The 20,420-nt window shown below is 35.4% G+C and overlaps 1 protein-coding gene across 4 annotated transcripts in view; it reads left to right on the top strand.

The window, feature by feature from the left end:
- FAM133A (family with sequence similarity 133 member A) overlaps positions 1 to 20,062 on the top strand; it is a 56,754-nt gene extending 36,692 nt beyond the window's left edge. For all 4 annotated transcript variants that reach the window (XM_081043392.1, XM_081043393.1, XM_081043391.1 and 1 more), the window contains one exon: positions 17,044 to 20,062. In XM_081043392.1, the coding sequence (XP_080899518.1) occupies positions 17,147 to 17,872 (726 nt within the window). In that variant the 5' untranslated portion in view covers positions 17,044 to 17,146 and the 3' untranslated portion in view covers positions 17,873 to 20,062. The remainder of the gene's footprint in view (positions 1 to 17,043) is intronic.
- The last annotated feature ends 358 nt before the right edge of the window (positions 20,063 to 20,420 follow it).

The following is a 20,420-nucleotide window of genomic DNA, read 5'->3' as shown; positions in this document are numbered from 1 at the left end:
TTCCTGAGACTGAATTTCCTCATCTGTCAAATGGGGAAATTAATAGAACCTACTTCACGGAGTTGTGAGCATTAAATTAGGTAATTTGTGTAAACCACTTGGAACAGTATCTGTTCAAGATAAATACTGAATAGTTGTAATCATTATTCAGTTGTAATCGTGATTCATGATAATAGTCATAGGAATATGAAGTCTTTACATTTATTTTTATAATTGTCAAACCATGGCCAAAGAGTATTTCATTTGAACCTGGGTAGGGGATGAGATTGTAAAAGAGACTGATCGTACATCAATTCAACTTTCAGATATGAGAATGGAGACACAGAGAAGTTACACAATTTGTCTGAGAGCACTCAGCAAATAAATGGGGGAAGCTGGTCTTTCAACTCTAACGATAATGAACTCTAATAATGATTTGCTGCATCAGTGAAGTTGACATAGCCTGCCTACTGAATTTTCCTAAGATACTTTATCTGCCTTCATCAAACCAACCCTTCCTCAGTGTTCTTGCTATAATTGAGAATTGTTTTTTCTCCCACTCAGGATGAATTCTGAGTTATCTCTTCCACATGTTTTTTTCAGATCAGGCCAGTCATGGAAATGTAGTCCCCTTTGATATCAGCATAATAAAGTAATGGTAATACAGATTTTCAGATAGTGATGCTTCTCAGCACAACTTACTATTATTTCCAATAAGCATCTATAATTATTGTAACAAATAAGTCTTTGTACTCTGGCCTTTGAATTTTTAGGACGTACGAGGTGTGATCAAAAGCTACGGTGAATGTTTACATAATAAAAAAAAACACTGTTAACAGTAAAAGACACATTGCCATTAATCCCAGTCAAAATCCTACCCCCTCACTTCGAACACACTTATCCCATCATTTTTGCCACTTTCTGAAGCAGTTCTGGAAGTCCTCTTTTGTGAGGGTCTTTAGTTGTGTTGTCATGGCTGCCTCAATGTCCTGAATTGATTCAAAATGTTTACATTTCATGGTCATTTTGACTTTGGGGAAGAGCCAGAAGTTGCACAGTGCCAGATCCAGTAAATAAGGTGGATGAGGACACATCATAATATTTTTATTTGGCAGAAATTGCCGTACCAGAAGTGATGTGTGACGTGGAGCATTGTCATGATGGAGGATGATTTAATGCACACTTTAAAACACACCTTCTCTCAACCATAGCTGACACCAACTGACTGCACGGAACAAGTTGAAACTTATCACACACTGTTACTAAGGTTCAAGGTGCCACTTCCCATATTGAAGATCCCAGCCTTTCTGTTGGATGGCACTCGGCAGCAGCATTCACATATTTTGTGATCACTATGGGAAAGGTTCCTTGTCACACATCGTTTCTGGTACAGCCATTTCTGTCAAATAAAAACATTACAGTGTGTCCTTATCCACCTTATTCACCGGATCTGGCACCGTGTGACTTCTGGCTCTTCCCCAAAGTCAAAATGACCATGAAAAGTAAACATTTTAAATTGATTCAGGACATCAAGGCAACCATGACAGTGCGACTAAAGACACTCACGCAAGAAGACTTCCAGAACTGCTTCAGAAAGTGGTAAGAATGATTGATAAGTGTGTTTGAAGTGAGAGGGAACATTTTGAGGGGGATTAATGGCAATGTATCTTTTACTGTAATATATTTTTTTATTTAAACATTCATTTTATTGTTTGATCACACCTTGTATGCATATGTGGTCATTTCTAATGTGAGAAGAAATGTGACATGCAAATGTACGGAGCTTCAAGAAATAACTGATACTTTAACTATTTCATAGCCAGTATATTCATATATGCATACATTACATCAAATTCTCTGTTCTGTTTTTAGAAATACATTAAAAAATTCATGTGGAGTGGCAGGGTACAGAAGAGGGTGATTGAAGCATTGATACATGTTAAAGCAAGTAAGGCTGTTTAAAGCCATTTATAAATAGACGTGTTTTAAACTGTGTTCTCTGGGAAAATAGTAACGAGCCCCCCTGGTATTTTGCTTTTTATGTTTAGGGCCTTATCTTTTAACAGTTGTTAGAAGAGATGGCAAGTGTATCCTGGCACTATTAGATCCTAGGGAAAAGTTGTCAGATTTTAGACTACAAATCAATTCAGATACACAGTGAAATGCCTCAAGACGCATCTCATGATCCTCTAATATGAAATACGTCACTTTTAACACTAACATGTAGATAAAATTATAAAGAATCAATGGAAAGTGGAGTTCTATCTCACTTTGAAAGTTTAATATGTGAATTATATTCCATTTATATCCTGGTCAGATGTGAATGAAATTGATTTTAGATGCTCAGTGCTAAAAAACATTGACTTACCAAGCTTTGTGACTTGAAGAATCTTGTCAAGGGTTTCTATAAAATTCATATTATGAGACATTTGTTAAATAGAAACTGGAACAATGAATACACGTGGCACCTTATTTTCGCAGTGTATTTTCATAGGTATTATGTCACACAGATGGAAAGAAAGTAGAATTCAGTTAGCTTTGGTTCATGTAAGATGGCCCCTTGAATAGTAGAACAGGAATTTTCCACTATTCAGTGCTCCTTCAGGAACAGTGCTCCTAAGACATTTTATTTACATCATCTATTGCTTCATTTTACCACATCTAAACATTCATTACAGGTTGAAATCTGTTGTCATGCAAAAGTCAAAGAAGTCACTAGTGTGTATCCAAAACTTACCAATTGCACTAACAAAATAAGTTCCTTCCCGGCAAACACTTAGTTGAATTTGGTGTGTACAACGTCTGACAATTAAGTTCGCGATCTTGCCACCCTGTGCTTACGTGGGCAGCACTGTACAAACACCTAGGTAAGGTTTCATACCTACCATACCTTGGTATATCAGTGCCTCATAGCTGTGTTCATGTTGATGTGTGGCGATATCTTGCTGAGTGGCGTTCTTTATTGTTGTTGAGTGTTCTTGTGTGCCGTTGCGAGAATGTCTGAGCTTGAATTACAGCAAAGAACAAACATTAAATTTCTTACTAAACTTGGCAAGAGTGGAAGTGAGATCAGGGACATGTTAGTCCAAGTTTATGGGGATAATGCCATGAAGAAAACAACAGTGCACAAATGGATTAAACATTTTTCTGAGGGGAGAGAACGTGTCACCGATGAAGAGAGGTCAGGGCCACCAGTAACGAGAACTGATGAAAACATTGCAAAAATTCGTCAAATTGTGCGTCCAAATCGTTGGCTGACTGTGAGAAGCATAGAAGACCCAAGTAAATATCGGCAGGAAGACAGGAAAATCTTAACTAAAAATCTTGGCCTGAAAAAGGTGTGTGTAGAAATGGTCCTGAAGGAGCTCACCGATGAACAAAAGCAAAGGAAAGCTGAAATTTGCCGAGACCTTTTGGAGAGGCAAGATGATGTTTTGGGCCATGTTGTCATTGGTGATGAAATATGGGTGTACCAATATGACCTTGAAATAAAGCATCAAAGAACACAATGGAAGTCAGCCAATTCTTCATGACCAAAAAAGTTCCATCAGTTCAAATCAAGAGTCAAAACGATGTCGCTAACCTTTTTAGGATATCAGAGGGTTTATTCATAATGAGTTTATATCAAATGGACAAACAGTTAACCAAGTTGACTATTTGGAAGTGCTGAAAAGACTGTGTGAAAAGGTTAGACGACCTGAACTTTTCTCCAGCAATTCGTGGCTTTTGTATCATGACAATGCACCAGCTCACATGGCACTGTCTGTGAGGGAGTTTTTAGCCAGTAAACAAATAACTGTATTGGAACACCCTCCTTAGTCACCTGATCTGGCCCCCAGTGACTTCTTTCTTTACCCAAAGAGAAAGGAAATATGGAAAGGAAGTCATTTTGATGACATTCAGGACATCAAGGGTAATACGACGACAGCTCCGATGGCCATTCCAGAAAAAGAGTTCCAAAATTGCTTTGAAGGGTGTACTAGGTGCTGGCATCCATGCATAGCTTCCCAAGGGGAGTACTTCAAAGGTGATCGTAGTGATATTCAGCAATGAGGTATGTAGCGCTTTTTCTAGAATGAGTTCACAAACTTAATTGTCAGACCTCGTATGTATATGTGGGTAACCCCCGTATAACACAGCACTTCTACAACACGGTTTTGCTCTAACACAGTTCAAGAATTGGGGAAAACCCTCGTACAACACGGCATCCTAGCACAGGGTTTTACTCTAACAGGGTTTGAGAATTAGAGAAATTCCCGAACAACACGGAGTGTAATAAGAGCTTTTAAGAGCAAAAAATATTTCATTCAAAATTAGGGAAATCTCTGAACAACAAGAAACGTAATAAAAGCTTTTAAGAGCTAAAGATTTCTCACTTGAAATTTTTCACTCAAACGTGGATGTCGTATCAGATTTTACTGCAGCATTTCCTAAATGAAGATCCTTCCACCGAAAAAAGCACAAAGTTTAAGAGAGAATTTCATGAGTGCTTAGCACCATATAACAAAATTTATAAAGATCTCTCAGCTAAAAGCAAGGAATCTAAAATAACAGATTTTTTTGGCAAAAATTACAGAATAGAAGTCAAGATAATGCTGAAGAAAGTTCAACGGATGAAAATACCTTGTCAAAAAGAAAACACCCTCGGCTAATGGTACTTAGGAGTGATGATAAAGAAAACATTATTTAATACATATTAATATGTTATACTTTTGGTGAAAATTGCCTTAATAAAGATATTTCTCTGAATTATAAAAATATAATAGTATGTTTTTTAAATTTTTTGGAACCTTATCCTTTTTTTTGTACTAGTTCTTTGTTTCATGTAACACGGATTTGCATAACACTGTATTTTTAAGGTACTTAACAACCGTGTTATATGGGGGTTACCTGTAATGGATTTCTACAGTTTCTTAAAACATTGACACTGGCGCTATAAACGATAACATTTTGTTTATGGCTTCTTGACTAGGACAAAGTGCTTAAGGGGCAAGGCTAGCTCTTCTGAGGGCCTTTGCTCTTTTATTTTTACTATACTCTTAGACTTTCCACACAGTTTCGGAAATGTATGCAGAAGATATCCTTTCCTATTACTCAAGAAATAACCATAACATGGACTTGGTTGATGATGAGTCAGTCATGTCACCTAGATGTCACATTAGAGTCAAAACAATGGTCTGCATACCATCTCTGAATAATGTATATTTGTCATCCAAGTGCCAGCTACTTAGTTCAAACTTAATATACGAGTGAATAAATTAGAATAATTTCATATATTTCCCAGCCCTGTCTGCTAAGAGGGCCGAGAAGCAGTGATTCCCCAGTAGGATTCTAGGGCCAATGGAGGGGATATACAAAATGATCCTGGGGCATCTTGTAGAGTTAGAAAGTAAGTGCTTAAGAAACAAAATGATGGTGGTATGTCAAAGGGACTTAAAAGTCAACTAAAAGAGCTCCCAAAGTCTAAAACTGGAACAATTTTAGCAACACAATAAAGTAGTATTAAAATATTACCTAAAGTATAAAGTCAATATTTATGATCCATACTGATACCAATAAATGATTGGAATAATAAATTAATGCAGATGAATTGACAAGTCTCTGATACACATGAATTCCAAATAATCTATGTAGATATTCTTCCATCAAGGAGGTGGAACATAAGTCCCCACTCCTTAAGTATGGACTGCACATAGTGACTTCCTTCCAAAGAGTACAGTATGGAATGGGAGGGGCATCTTACAGTGGAGAAAGCTGGCAAGCATTGCCCAAGTCAAGTGATCGAGGTTAACGTCAGTGATGTGAGTTTGTACTCTTAATATGATGTAATGAGAATGGTACTTGATCTGTTTTCTGCCTCCCAAGAACTTACAACCTAACTCTAACCATGAGAAAAACATCAGACAAACCTGAATTGAAGTGCATTCTAAAAGATAAATACCTGATCAGTATTTCTCAAAACAGTAAAATCATCAAAACCAAGGAAATTCTGACAAACTGCCGATCTAGAGGAGTCTAAGCAACATGGTGACTAAATGTAATGTGGTACCCTTGATGGATTCCTTGGACAGAAAAAGGACATTAGCTAAAAGCTAATGAAATTTGATTATAAAGAATGGACTTAAGATTAATGTGTCCATATTGGCTTATTAGTTGTGGCAACTGTTCAACATTAATGTAAGATATTAGCAGTAAGAGAAACTGGGTGCAGAGGATACAGCTATTCTCTATTATACTTGCAACTTTTCTGTAAATTTAAAACCATTCTAAAATAAGAAGGAAAGGGGGTGGAGGGTGGTAGAAGAAGGTAAAGGGGATCAAATATATGGTGATGGAAGGAGAACTAACTGGGTGGTGAACACAGTATGCAATATATAGGTGATATGTTACAGAATGCTACACTTGAAACATGTAATTTTGCTAACCATTGTCACCCCAATAAATTCAATAATTAAAAAAAATGTTTGCTTAAAAAAAGCATTTTACTTCATTAGCATAAAAGCTAAACAATTACACCATTTGTTTTTCTGAATATAACATCCAAAATGTATTAGTATATTAAATGGGTGAAGTACTTGTTTCTCTAAAACAAACACTTAGCTAAAATTTACACTTAGAGCTTCTACCCTTATATTCATTCTTTTCTATTTTTATCTTGTGCATCTGCAATATTTTGTTGCTGATACAAGCTTTCTGGTATCATCCTTAAAATGGTAGAGACTGATATCTTGTCATTTGATAATTCTGTAGAAGGAAGGAAGAGGAGGCAGCATTTCAAATTTTGCACCTTTTCTCTAGAATGACAAATGCTCCCTGACACAACTGTACTAGAGGAAATTCACATGAGGAGAATGGCTTCAGTATATCACGGTTGTCTATCATGTTGATCCCAGTCAAGATAAGAGCGATAGTTCCTCCTTCAAAACAGTCATGCTAACAACTAGAATAAAATGTGTTCATGCTTGAGTTTTATTGAGAGGGAAGGATATCATATTGCATACACTTGTTAGAGCTAGATACTCTCAGGAAATTGAGAGATATCATTAAATTTCTCTATAAACCCTCTTTGTCTCTTGCTTGGCCTGTGAATTAGATGGTGCTACAGCTATTCTCTATGTGATCATTCAACATGAAATGGCGAAACATAGTGTGATAATTAAAAGTATTGTTAGTATATATGTGTAGAATATTATTTTGTAATTTAGTAATTAATTGCTATCTTAAATTCTTCAAGTTGCTTTGTAAGAGGCCTTAAGTACCAGTAGCATGGTACTTAAACTTACATTAGCTAGTATGAACGAAAAACACCCTGTTTATTTTTATAGAGGGCCTCATCCAAATGTCCATACCTTCATCAAAGAGTTGAGTACTTCAGATTAAGTCTTGGAGCGGTTGTGAACTATTTTTATTTTTTTACTTATTTTTATATTTTTTATTAGTTTCAGGTGTGCAAAGCAACATAATAGTTAGACATTTAAACCATTCACAAAGTGATAACCCCCCAGTCTACTACACCTCTGACACCATACATAGCTGTTACAATACCATTGACTATGTTCCCTATGCTGTACTATACACCTAATGACTACAGAGGATGCCAAAAAAATGTATACACATTTTAAGAAAGGAAAAAAAACAATATTGTAATACTCAATATATACCAATAATAAAAGATGAATACAAGTTATGTGAATACATTTTTTTGGCACCCGCGGTGTGTGTGTGTGTGTGTGTGTGTGACATATATATGCATGTATATGTATATTTAATTATAGCTGACATTCAATATTATTCTACTTCAGCTTCAGGTGTATCGTGCAATGATCAGGCATCTACACAGTCTATGATGTGAACCCCCTGATAAGTCCAGTGCCCATCTGGCACCTTACATGATCTTTACAGCATTATTGATTATATTCCCCATACTGTACTTCACATCCCCATGACTATTTTGTGACTACCGATTTGTACTTTCTAATCCCTTCACTTTATCCCCCAACCCCATCCCCCTCCAATCTAGCAACCATTAGTTTTTTCTCTGTATCTCTGAGTCTGTTTCTGTTTTGTTGGCTCATTTATTCTGTTCTTTAGATTCCACATGTAAGTGAGATCATATGGTATTTGTCTTTCTCTGTCTGACTTATTTCACTTAGCGTAATATTCTCTATGTCCATCCATGTTGTTGCAAATGGTAAGACTTAATTCTTTTTTATGGCCAAGTAGTACTCCATTGTATAAATATACCACAGTTTCTTTATCCAATCATCTATTGATGGGAATTTTGGTTTCCATATCTTGGCTATTGTGAATACCATTGCAATAAACATAAGGGTGCATATTTATTTTTTTTTCGAATTAATGTTTTGGATTTCTTTGGATAAATACCCAGTAGTGGAATTGCTGGATCATAAAGTAGTTCCATTTTTAATTTTTTGAGGAACCTCCATAGTACTTTCCATAGTGGCTGCACCAATCTGCAATCCCACCAGCAGTGCATAAGGGTTCCCTTTTCTCCATATCCTCTCCAACAGTTGTTATTTGTTGATTTATTGGTGATAGCCATTCTGACAGAAGTGAGGTGGTATCTCATTGTGGTTTTTATTTGCTGTTCTCTAATGATTAGTGACGTTGAGCATCTTTTCATATGTCTGTTGGCCATTTGTATGTGCTCTTTAAGGAAATGTCTCTTCATGTCCTCTGCCCATTTTTTAATTGGGCTCTTTGGTTTTTTGGTGTTGAGTTGTACGAGTTTTTTTTTTTTAAATAACTTTTGGATATTAACCCCTTATTAGATGTATCATTGGCAAATATCTTCTCCCATTCAGTAGGATGTCTCTTTGTTTTGTTGATGTTTTCCTTTGCTGTGAAACAGCTTTTTAGTTTGATGTAGTCCCACATGTTTATTTTTCTTTTGCTTCCCTTGCCCAAGGAGATATATCAGTAAAAAATATTACTAAGGATAATGTCTGCAAAATTACTTCCTGTATTTTCTTCTAGGATTTTTATGGTTTTGGGTCTTACGTTTAAGTCTTTAATCCATTTTTAGTTTATTCTTATATATAGCATAAGAAGGTAGTCAGTCCAGTTTCATATTTTTACATGTATCTGTCCAGTTTTCTCAGCACAATTTATTAAACAGATTGTCTTTGCCCCAATATAAATTCTACCTTCCTTTGTCATAGATTAAATGACCATATAGGCATGGATTTATTTCTGATTACCCACTATTTTTAAAAGGATTTTCAACTCAACTGCATTGTCTGTGAGAATCCATCTACAGTTAGACATATAATTGAAAATTCAGTGAAATTATTTGTAAAATAGAGTAGGTCTCTAAAATAACAAAACTTGGTGATACTTACAATAGAAATTACACTGTGAAACATTAAAATATGCTTTTAAGTAACTTAAATTCATACTGATTTGTACCTGAGCATGTCCAATGAAAAATGGTATAGACACAATCACTTTCAAGAAGGAGAAAAAGTGATATGACAGCTGGTTTACAACAATATAATAATGTGAATATTTTGCATTGTATTTGGCTTTTCCTTTTCAGTTCAGGGCCTTAGCATCTGTTCTTCCTTCTGCCTGGAACATTCGATCAAATTTGACTCTTTTTATTATTCCCATCTTGTTTAACTCCTTCATCTTGCTAATTCTGATTTATCTATCAGGTCTAAAATTATATATGAGTATCTCAAAGTTGACCTTCCGCTCTGAATTAGATCCCTCCTTATACCTCTTATAGCATCCTATAAATTTACTTCATTGTCCCAATCACAATAATAATTATATACTCATTCACTTAATATTTGTGTAATGACTATTGCCTTTGCTAGACTGTAATCTCCATGGCATATAACATGGTATCTGCCTCATAATAGATGATCAAATGTGAGTTCTTGTAAGAATGAATGAACAAATAACTATGATAACACCCAGATTAACCAACAGGGCTGTCACAAGTTATATCTAATCTTTTTTTACAAAATTAGCATACTCCATATAAATAAAGATACAGAAAATCAATTTAATTTTTATGATAGAAACAGAAAGTAAGCCACAATACTTTTAAACAAAGAGTATTTGAACAAGAGCCTTGGTTGGTGTTACTTTTTCTCTTTTCTCTGTACTTTAATCTTATGAGAAAAGAACACACAGATTCTGCAGTTCTGAAGGCCTCCTACATGTTGTGTTGTGCCAGCACCCTTTCCCAATTCCCCTCTGAAGTTATTCCAAATGTTATTTTTTTACTTTTAATTTTTTGACATTTTTATTATGTAATTATGCAACCATTATCAGAATAACTCCTTTTTAAATTTTGATGTTTTAAAGTTCATCCCCTTTAGCAACCATCAGCTTTTTCTTTAGCAACCATCAGCTTTTTCTCAATATCTAGGGGTCTGTTTTTGCTTTGTTTTGTTTATTTTATTTAGATTCCACATATAAGTGAGATCATATGGTATGCGTCTTTCTCCGACTTATTTCACTTAGCATAATACCTTCTGTGTCCATCCACATTGTCATAAATGGGAACATTTCATTCTGTTTTATTGCTGAATAACATTCCTGTGTGTGTATGAGTTTGTGTGTGTCATCTTCTTCTTTCATTTATCTGTTAATAGATATCTAGGTTGCTTCCATATCTGGGCTATTGCTAATAATGCTGCAATGAACATAGGGGAGCATGTATCTTTTCAAATTAATGTTTTTCTTTCTTTGGATAAATGTCCAGAAGTGTGATTGCTGCATTGTATGACAGCTCTAATTTTAATTTTTTTTTGACTGTTAAATTTTATTAACTGAAATAAAAGTATATAAACATAGTTAACATGCTGTTCCTCTCCATGAAATTTGTAAGGGTCCCCAAATTACAGTTTAAGGTGATTTTTTTTTAAATTAAATTTATTGGGGTGACAATTGTTAGTAAAGTTACATAGATTTCAGGTGTACAATTCTGTATTACATCGTCTATAAATCCCATTGTGTGTTCACCACCCAGAGTCAGTTCCCCTTCCATCACCATATATTTGATCCCCTTTACCCTCATCACCCACGCCCCACCCCCTTACCCTCTGGTAACCACTAAACTATTGTCTGTGTCTATGAGTTTTTGTTTCTCATTTGTTTGTCTTGTTGTTTTTGATTTATATACCACATATCAGTGAAATCATAGGGTTCTCTGTTTTGTCTGTCTGACTTATTTCACTTAGCATTATACTCTCAAGATCCATCCATGTTGTCACAAATGCTCCTATATTATCTTTCCTTAACGCCATAATTTTAATTTTTTGAGCAATCTCCATTCTGTTTCTAATTTACAATCACACCCAAAAATGTAGGAGGGTTCCATTATCTCCACATCCTCACCAACACTTGTTATTTGCTGATTTATTGATGATGGCCATTCTGACAGGTGTGAGGTGATATCTCATTGTGGTTTTAATTTGTTTCTTTGATGATTTGTGATATTAAGCATCTTTCCGTATATCTGTTGGTCATCTGTATGTCCTCTTGGGAGAAATGGTCCTCTCCCCATTTAAGGTGCTTTGCCCTTGTTTTAATTGGATTGTTTGTCTGTTTGGTGTTAAGTTGTATGCCTTCTTTCATATTTTGAATATGAACTCCTTATCAGGTGTATCACTTGGAAATATCTTCTCCCATTCATTAGGTTGTCTTTTTGTTTTGTTGCTGGTTTCTTTGCTGTGCAAAAACTTAGTTTGATGTATTCCTATTTGTTTGTTTATCCTTTTGTTTCCCTGGCTTGAGGGGATATATCCAAAAAGATACTGATAAGAGTGATGTCAGAGGAGTTTACTGCCTATATTTTCTTCTAGCAGTTTTATGGTTTCAGGCCTAACATTTACGTCTTTAATCCATTTTGAGTATATTTTTGTATATAGTATAAGAAAGTAGTCCAATTACATTTTTTACATGTGTCTGTAATTTTAATTATTGGTCCCCAAACTCCCGTGCTACCTCAACTGCCTTAATCTTAGCAGATGACCTTGGCACCTACCTTTGAGTGAAAATGAAGGCTATAATGTGAAAAATACTTCAACTTTCTCCCTTTCATAGCTCATCCACACCCCCAAAAAAACCTTGCAGCCACACCTTTTTTTTTTTTTTTTTTTTTTTGCCTCTGCTCTGCCATGAAGAGATGTCTTCTGCCTATGACTTGAATTTGATTCCTCTCTGTTTCCTCTGCGGTTTTGCCATACCTGTTATTTCTTCCTTTTCCTATCTTCTTAAAATTTTCTCTTTATACTTTATCCTTCATGTCACCCTGTCAATATGGTTGTTCATTCTATGATAAAAACAAACAATAAAAACATATTTTTGTTTAATTCTGCATCCTCATTATAGTTATGTTCCTGTATCTTTACTTTCAATCTTAAATGAGTCTAACCTACGTCTCTATTTTCTCACCTCTCATTTAGTCTTTAACCTACTGTCATTTGGTTTCTATCCTCACTATTTAATTAAAATTGCATTAGCAAAGGTTACTAGTGATTTCTTTTAATTAAATTTATTGGGGTGACAATAGTAAAAATACATAGGTTTCAAATGTACAATTCTACAATACATCATCTATATATCACATTGTGTGCTCACCACCTAGAGTCAGTTCTCCTTCCATCACCATATATTTGATCCCCTTTACCCTCTTCTACCATCCCCCTCCACTCTTACCCTCTGGTAACCACTAAACTGTTGTCTGTGTCTATGAGTTTTTGTTTCTTTGTCTTGTTCCTTTGTTGCTTTCAGTTTTATATTCCACATATGAGTGAAGTCATATAGTTCTCGACTTCATCTTTCTGACTTATTTCACTTAGCATGATAATCTCAATATCCATTCATGTTGTTCCAAATGGCAGTATTTCATCTTTTCTTATGGCCAAGTCGTATTCCATTGTGTATATATACCACATCTTCTTAATCCAGTCATCTATTGAAGAGCACTTTGGTTGTTTCCATGTCTTGGCCAACGTGAATAATGCTGCAGTGAACATCGGAGTATATATGTCTTTACGTATAAATGTTTTCAGATTTTTTTTGGTGCCTACCCAGGAGAGGGATTGCTGGGTCAAATGGCAAACAGATTTATGAAAATAAAAATGCTCAATTTCACTAGCTGTTAGGGAAGTGCAAACCAAAACAACAATGAGATATCTATCAGCTCACACCCTTTAGAATGGCTATCATCAAGAAGGCAAATAATAAAAAGTGTTACAGAGGCTGTGGAGAAAAAGGAACCCTCATATACTGTTGGTGGGAATGTAAATTGGTACAGCTGCTATGGAATACAGTATGGAGATTCCTCAAAAAGTTAAGGATTACCATACTAGTGATTTCTGAGTAACCAAATATAATGGACATAAGTAAGATCTTATCTTACTTGCCCTGTTCTGCATTTAATATTGTTGTTCATGACATCTTTCTTTCTTTTCTGGATTTTTGGAAAGTAAAGATAATACCCAGTCATTGTAGAAAATGTAGACAGTATAGGAAAATGTACAAAAGGAGATAATGCCTCCCCAATGTGCAGAGACAATCAATGTTTACATTTGGTGAATTTTTCTCAACAATATGTTGTGCATATAGTAGTCCATTATATACATACTCGTGTACTAAAATTCATATAACCCATTTGTTATTCATGAATATTGAGTTCATTTACCAACATTTTGATATTTAAAAATTGCTCAAGTGAAATTCATGAACATATGCCTTTGAGAATTATTGTCCTCATCTTGAAACTTTATTCTCTCCCTTAAGTTTCTGTGATTGTTACTTTTTGTTTTTTGATACTGGTCTAGCTCTTAACACTCTCGCTAATTTTCTGAAGTTTTCTTTGTAGGCTTTACTTTCTCTTCCAAACCCTTGCATGTTGTTATTAAATTGGATCTAGTGTTTGAACCTCTTTTTACTTGAAATCCTCCCCACGGTAAATTAATTTTCTCCCATGACTTTAGTCATCACTCCGTGACTGCCAATCCTATATCTCTAACTCAGGTCACATTCCAGATTGCCGGTACTCGTATATTCAGTCTCCTACATGCAGATTGATTCAGATGTCTCACAGGCACCTCAAACTTTATGAGTCCAATGCCAAACCTAGACATTTTTGCAAAGTCTATGCCACTTCCTATATTACTTAGTCTTCGGCATTGCCTTTTATCTAATCTCTGAAGCCAGAACCTTGACCTAGATTCCTTTCTTACCCTCAGCCTTTGTAAACAGTTGGCCCTTAATTTCAGTAGAATTCTCTCAACATGTCTCATATATTTCCCCTCTTTTCAGTAGCATTGCCGCTGTTTTTAGTCAGATGCTTTCATTTCTTGTTTGCATGAATACTTAAGTGATTCATTGCCTTCAATATTCTCTGCCTCCAACTCATCTTTCATACTGTAAAAAAATGTCTCTTAAACACTGAAATATGAGCATGTCACTCTCCTGCTTAAAATAGTCAATGTCTCCCCATTAGCTTCACTGTAAGCCCCACAGAATAAATTCCAGCCTCCTTAGCATCACATCCAAAGCCTTTGTGAACTGGTCTCTACCTATATTTCTAGCTGATGTCAGGACTGAGTCTCAAGGAACTGAAATTAGAATGGATTGTGCTATTCTAAATGTCCAGTATCAAAGAGAACCAGCAAGTTGAATATGAACTAAAATTCTTAAGGGGTTTTGATGATCAAGTCAAGGAAAGAATGATATTTGACATATCTTTAGAGGAGGAGTAAGAATGGAAAAGACAGAAAGACCAAAGAGGAGATGGACTGAACTGAAGGGGAAAGATAATACGAATAAGAACACAGCAAACGAAATGCAGGAAACTTTCACCAATCGTCTCTGTAAAGTCTGTGGCATTGAGTGTATGATAGATAGGTATGTTTGGTTGACTCAAACGGGTCAAACTCCAGATGGAGACTGACAGAAAAATCTATAATATGGCTGATCATCTTTCTCTTCTATTTAAAAGACTTTATTGGCTTCCTAACAACTATAGGACAATATCTAAGATTTTAAAATAAACAAAGAGGGCCTCCCTGATCGGGCTACGTTCCCGTCTGTGCAGCCTCACCTCCCACCACTGACCTCTTCAATTTAAGCTCCATCAGCACTAAATACATGGTACTCTTTCAGATTCCTTTTTTTTTTAACATACTGTTTCCTCTGCCTGGAATGTCCTTCGTTTCTCATTTCCTGGGTAAACTATGTATCCTTCAAAATCCCATACAGACATGTCCAACTCCAGGAGACTTCTCTGAATGCCCCTGTCCTCCAGAGTTCCCCATCCATCTATCCATTCATTTGTTTGTTTATTATTGAGCAAATATTTATTAAGTACTTGATGTGATCCAGCTGCCATATTAGGTAATGGGAACTCGATGGTCGATAAGACAGATCAAACATGACCTTTACACTTCCAGGCCTATTTAGCAGTGGATACACATATAGGAGGTCTGACAGTTACATTCATGAACTGGTTGCAATGATGCTGCTAATCTTTCGGTTTTGCTGCATAGCTTCCCAAGGGGAGTACTTAGAAGGTGACCATAGTGATATTCAGCAATGAGGTATGTAGCACTTTTTCTAGGATGAGTTTGGAAACTTAATTGTCTGGCCTTATACACACACACACACACACACACACACACACACATTCAAATAATTGGACAAATCAAATAATCACCAATTTACTATGTGCTATGAATAAAAGAAACAAGGAACTCAGATACAGAGTAACGAACATGAGTGGTAGATATAAAGGCAACCTACTTTCGTATAAGGTTGAGCCATATGAAATTGCTGGTGTTCGACTGTTTTTGTCTTATAAAATTGGCAATTTTATGTAGTTCAACCTAATAGTTGCCTTTCTGATTAATTGACATTTAAACTGAGACGTGAAGAATAATGTGGAACTGGCCATGATGGCTTAGCTTGCAGATTGGTGTGTTCCAGAATATAAAAATTGGTATGTTCAGAAAGAGAAGACTGAAAAAGATAGAATTGAGAAAAGGGGTAAGTGACTCTAGATGAATAAGCAGGACAGATCATATAGGACCTTTATAAGAGTGTGGATATGATTCTTATTAACATGTAAAGCCACTGGATTATTTTAAGAACCTTCTGATTGCTGTGTGGGACTGGAATGGAAAAAAGAGTAAGGGTAGAAATAGGGCAATCAATTAAAAGGTTGCTAGAAGGAGATGGTATAATGTTGTGTTAAGTGTGAAAGGTTTGGAGTCAGGCTGCCTTGGTTTAAATTCTGGTTCTGCCATTTATTCAGTTTCTTTATGTAAGTTAGTCACATTCTCTAAGCCTCAGTTTCTCTGTCTGTGAATTAGGGGTAACAACAGAATCAACCTCATAATAGTAGTCTAGAGATTGAATGAGATAATCCATTGCAAAATACTGAGAAGTCCCTGGTAGAAAATAAAGACTTGTAGATACTAGAAATTAATAGTCCAAGTGACACATGACACTGCCTGGACTAACTTGATGAGAGCATATTTGGAAAGACGTGAATGGGTGTGAGATCTGTTGTAGAGGTTTAAGCAGCAGGATTTAGTAATGGATTGGATGAGAGAAGGACGGCTTTTTTCAGATGTTTCTGAATTTCTGGATTTCTGTCAAAGAATGGAGTAGATTGTGCTGCATTTTTGTAAGTTGGAAAGGTCTGCCTGGTACAGAATTTAGCAATAAAAGTTTCTGTCTTTATACCATATAAAGCAGAATGAAAGAAAGAAAAAAAGATATATGTTATACAATATGAAAGGAAATACTAAAAGGAAATATAATAGGAAATATTAAAAATTTTAGGTAACAGTCAGTACCTTCATGAGGTATATAAAACATGTTAAGTTTACGTTATATTTATACCACAGTGTCTAAAATATGCACAGATCTTAAATATGTATATTTTGTTCCCGAGGTCTGAGATTTGGAAAATTTCTACTGTACTTTGTGATGGACAGTGAACCATTAAGCTGTGTGTTTAATTTGTCTTACATTAAAGGTGTTTTGTAATCATTCCATCTGCTTCTCTCACAGAATGGCACCCACTTGGCGTACCAGCAGTTGAAGAACTTAAGGAGAGCATCTAACCTTAATCTCCTCAGCCACTGAGAATCTGCTCTGGGAACCATTAGGCACAATGGGAAAGCGGGATAATCGGGTAGCCTACATGAATCCTATAGCCATGGCCAGGTGGAGGGGCCCAGCTCAGTCTGCAGGCCCAACAATACAAGATTATCTCAATCGACCAAGGCCCACCTGGGAAGAAGTGAAGAAGCAATTAGAAAATAAAAAGAAAGGCTCCAAGGCATTAGCTGAATTTGAAGAGAAAATGAATGAGAATTGGAAGAAGGAACTAGAAAAAAGCAGAGAAAAAGTATTAAGTGGAAATGAGAGTTCATCCAAAAAAAGAGAACGGAAGAAAAAGAAAAAGAAGAAATCTTGTCGGTCTTCATCTTCTTCATCAAGCTCTGATTCTTCAAGCAGTTCTTCAGATTCTGAGGATGAGGAAAAGAAACAAGGAAAAAAGAGAAAGAAAAAGAAGAATCGCTCACACAAATCATCAGAAAGTTCTACATGTGAATCTGAATCAGAGAGCAAAGAATCTGGAAAAAAGAAAAAGAAATCAAAGGATGAAACGGAGAAAGAAAAGTATATAAATGTCAGCAGAAAAAGAAAGAAGACTTACCCTGAGGATAAGCCTTTATCATCAGAGTCCTCATCAGAATCAGATTATGAAGAGGAGGTCCAAGCAAAAAAGAAGAGAAGATATGAAGAGAGAGAAAAACCAGCAGAAAAAGCGAAGAAGAAGAAGAAGAAGAAGCACAAGAAACATGGTAAGAAGAAGAAAAAGAAGTCGAATTAAGTCACGAGTCAGGATGACATCAAGAAAAAAAAGCAAGATTTCCTTATTTTAAAAAAGCAAGGTCTAAAGGAAATTTCAACTGTGAATGTTAGGGCACATTTACCAAAATGCATGTCTCCCTGTGTTACTAGAATCATTATTGGACTTTGAGTTGCCAGTCAAATGCCATTGTGCCAGAAAGGGCCATAATTGTTGTCTGCAGCTTAAATATTGGATTTCGTTTGTGTGTTTTTCCTTACAGTGTTTTAATTACTCTGAGAGCTAAAACCCTGTTATCATACTAGTGGTTAAAATGTTTGGAATTAAAATGTTTTAGATAATTTTGACAAAAAAGTATATCTAATGTTAAAACTATCTAATTTGGATACATCTTTAAAATACAGTCTGAAATACAGTCCAGACCTCTATAGTTGACATTTTTGAAGCATAGATTTAACATTGATGTCTCAAAATATTTACTTTTGAAGATAAATTTAGTTTAGTTTACTTTTCTCCTTAATAATTTTTTTTTGTTTACATGTGGAAAGGGCTTGTGGGGGAAAAAATGTTTGCTATCACTTTGGCTAGCTGAATAGTGTGCCTTTGATCCTTATACATTCTATTTTTGCCAGTGCAGCAGCCATTCTTTTCTTACTTAGTGAAATTCTGGGATGTTGTTGTATGCTGCTTCAAGTGAACTAGAAAAGACAGCAACGTAACAGTGTAAGTAAGCCCCCAATTCTATGAAATTTACCTCTACTTCAACAGTACTGAATAGTATTTAGCGTTAGAGTGTTACATGATTTGATTTAACTTTGATACCCTTTGGAAGGGAATAATTTTACATAGACCCTGGTATTTTTTGATTAATAAAGATTCTGAAATATTTTGCATGTTTTATACTATTAAGTTTTGATTATCCAGGGATATTCTATATAACCAGTAATCCTTTTTTATATGATTTATGCTTAAGATACAAGTTTCAAGTTTGTAATTCTTAATCTTACTATATTCATTTCATTACTGTGTTTAATTGCACACTTGCCAAAATAGCATATAAAAAGAAGGTTTTTTAAAAATATTTAATGCCTTCATATTGAAGCTGGTTTACTGTAAGCAAGTTGAGTGCCAGACCTCTAGTACGCTGTGTGTCTTGTTACTTAAAACTACTGCCACACTCTTAGTAAATGTGCTGTGTAAAAGTTTGTTGTCTTAAGCATTAATATTGAATTAAACTAGGAATTAAATTTGGGATATAATGACATCATTGGTCTTATATTTTACTAAGATTCGGTGCCTCATTTCTGTTGCTGATTCACGTTTACCACTAATGCTGAAATGAGTTGAAAATTATTTTTACTTTACATTTTTATATATCAGAGTAATGTGATTTATAAATTGGTGTCTCAAAAAACACCTGTTGCAGAGGTTATGCTAATTGTAATGTCATATGTACAAAATATTTTGGCATGATGAGACAGTCAATAGCTATTTTTTTAAATAGCTGATTTCATGTCAGCTTCTTTGAATCTCAAGCAAAATTATTATAAATGTAGAAATCATCTAAGAGATAAATAACATACTGGCCCCCCAAAATTTTGGGAGTGGAAATACCAACATCTCTCAATAAGGTTCTTGGAAAATTATAAATGTAATGCCATGTCAGATCACCTTAAAGCTTCATAACATCTGTTTCCTAAAATATATATATATATATCTATATACTGATAAAATTATTATATTTCAGGGGTATTTTGTATCCATATAGAATTTTTCAAAATTGTTGTTCATTGAAATTTGGAAAAGCTTATATTATTTGTAGAATGTGGCAAAGATATTAACAGCTTATGAAATATCTCTGTGCTCCCGTCACTTCCCAGCCCCTTGTAGTTAGGCAACGCCATTGGACTACTTCTAGCAGAGGGATTGCAGAGAGATTGTAAACAGAAGTGATGTGTTGTTTCGCTACTGGAACAATAATAAGTCCTGCGTGGATCCTCCAGCTCTCTCTTTACCTGCCACAGTAACCTGAAAGCACCATGCTGCAGACAGCATACCTACAAGATTGATGCAACGGGGATCCCTAAGTCACGGTTTGTAAGGGACCTGCCCTGGAGGCTTGATGGACTTGCAGTGAACGGTTTCAGAGTGAAAAATAAATTGTTATATGTGAAGCCACTGAGATTTGGGGTCTTTTTTGTTACCACCGCATCGCCTAGCCTAATCTAATAGCATAGAGCTCGAGAATGTTGATTTCATTGTTTATATTCAAGAACTCACTTTTATCACATCTTCCTGCAGTCTGCAGATTGATTCAGAGGTGATCATTTATGCATAACAGAAGGAAATGTTACTTCATTTGCATTGGACTTTTTTATTATTAGTTTCAGGTGTACAAAACAATATAATAGTTAGACATTTACACCCCTCACAAAGTGATAACTCCCCTCCCCCAATCTACTACCCCTCTGACATTGCACACAGCTGTTACATTTTCACTGTCTCTATTCCTTATGACCATATATATGTACTCCACTTCCTGTGACCATATGTACACACACACATATAT

This window comes from Rhinolophus hipposideros, assembly GCF_964194185.1.
Source record: "Rhinolophus hipposideros genome assembly, chromosome: X".
In the NCBI taxonomy this organism is placed as follows: Eukaryota; Metazoa; Chordata; class Mammalia; order Chiroptera; family Rhinolophidae; genus Rhinolophus; species Rhinolophus hipposideros.
The sequence above is the reverse complement of the archived record's forward strand: the minus strand, read 5'-3'. Positions and strand labels throughout refer to the sequence as shown.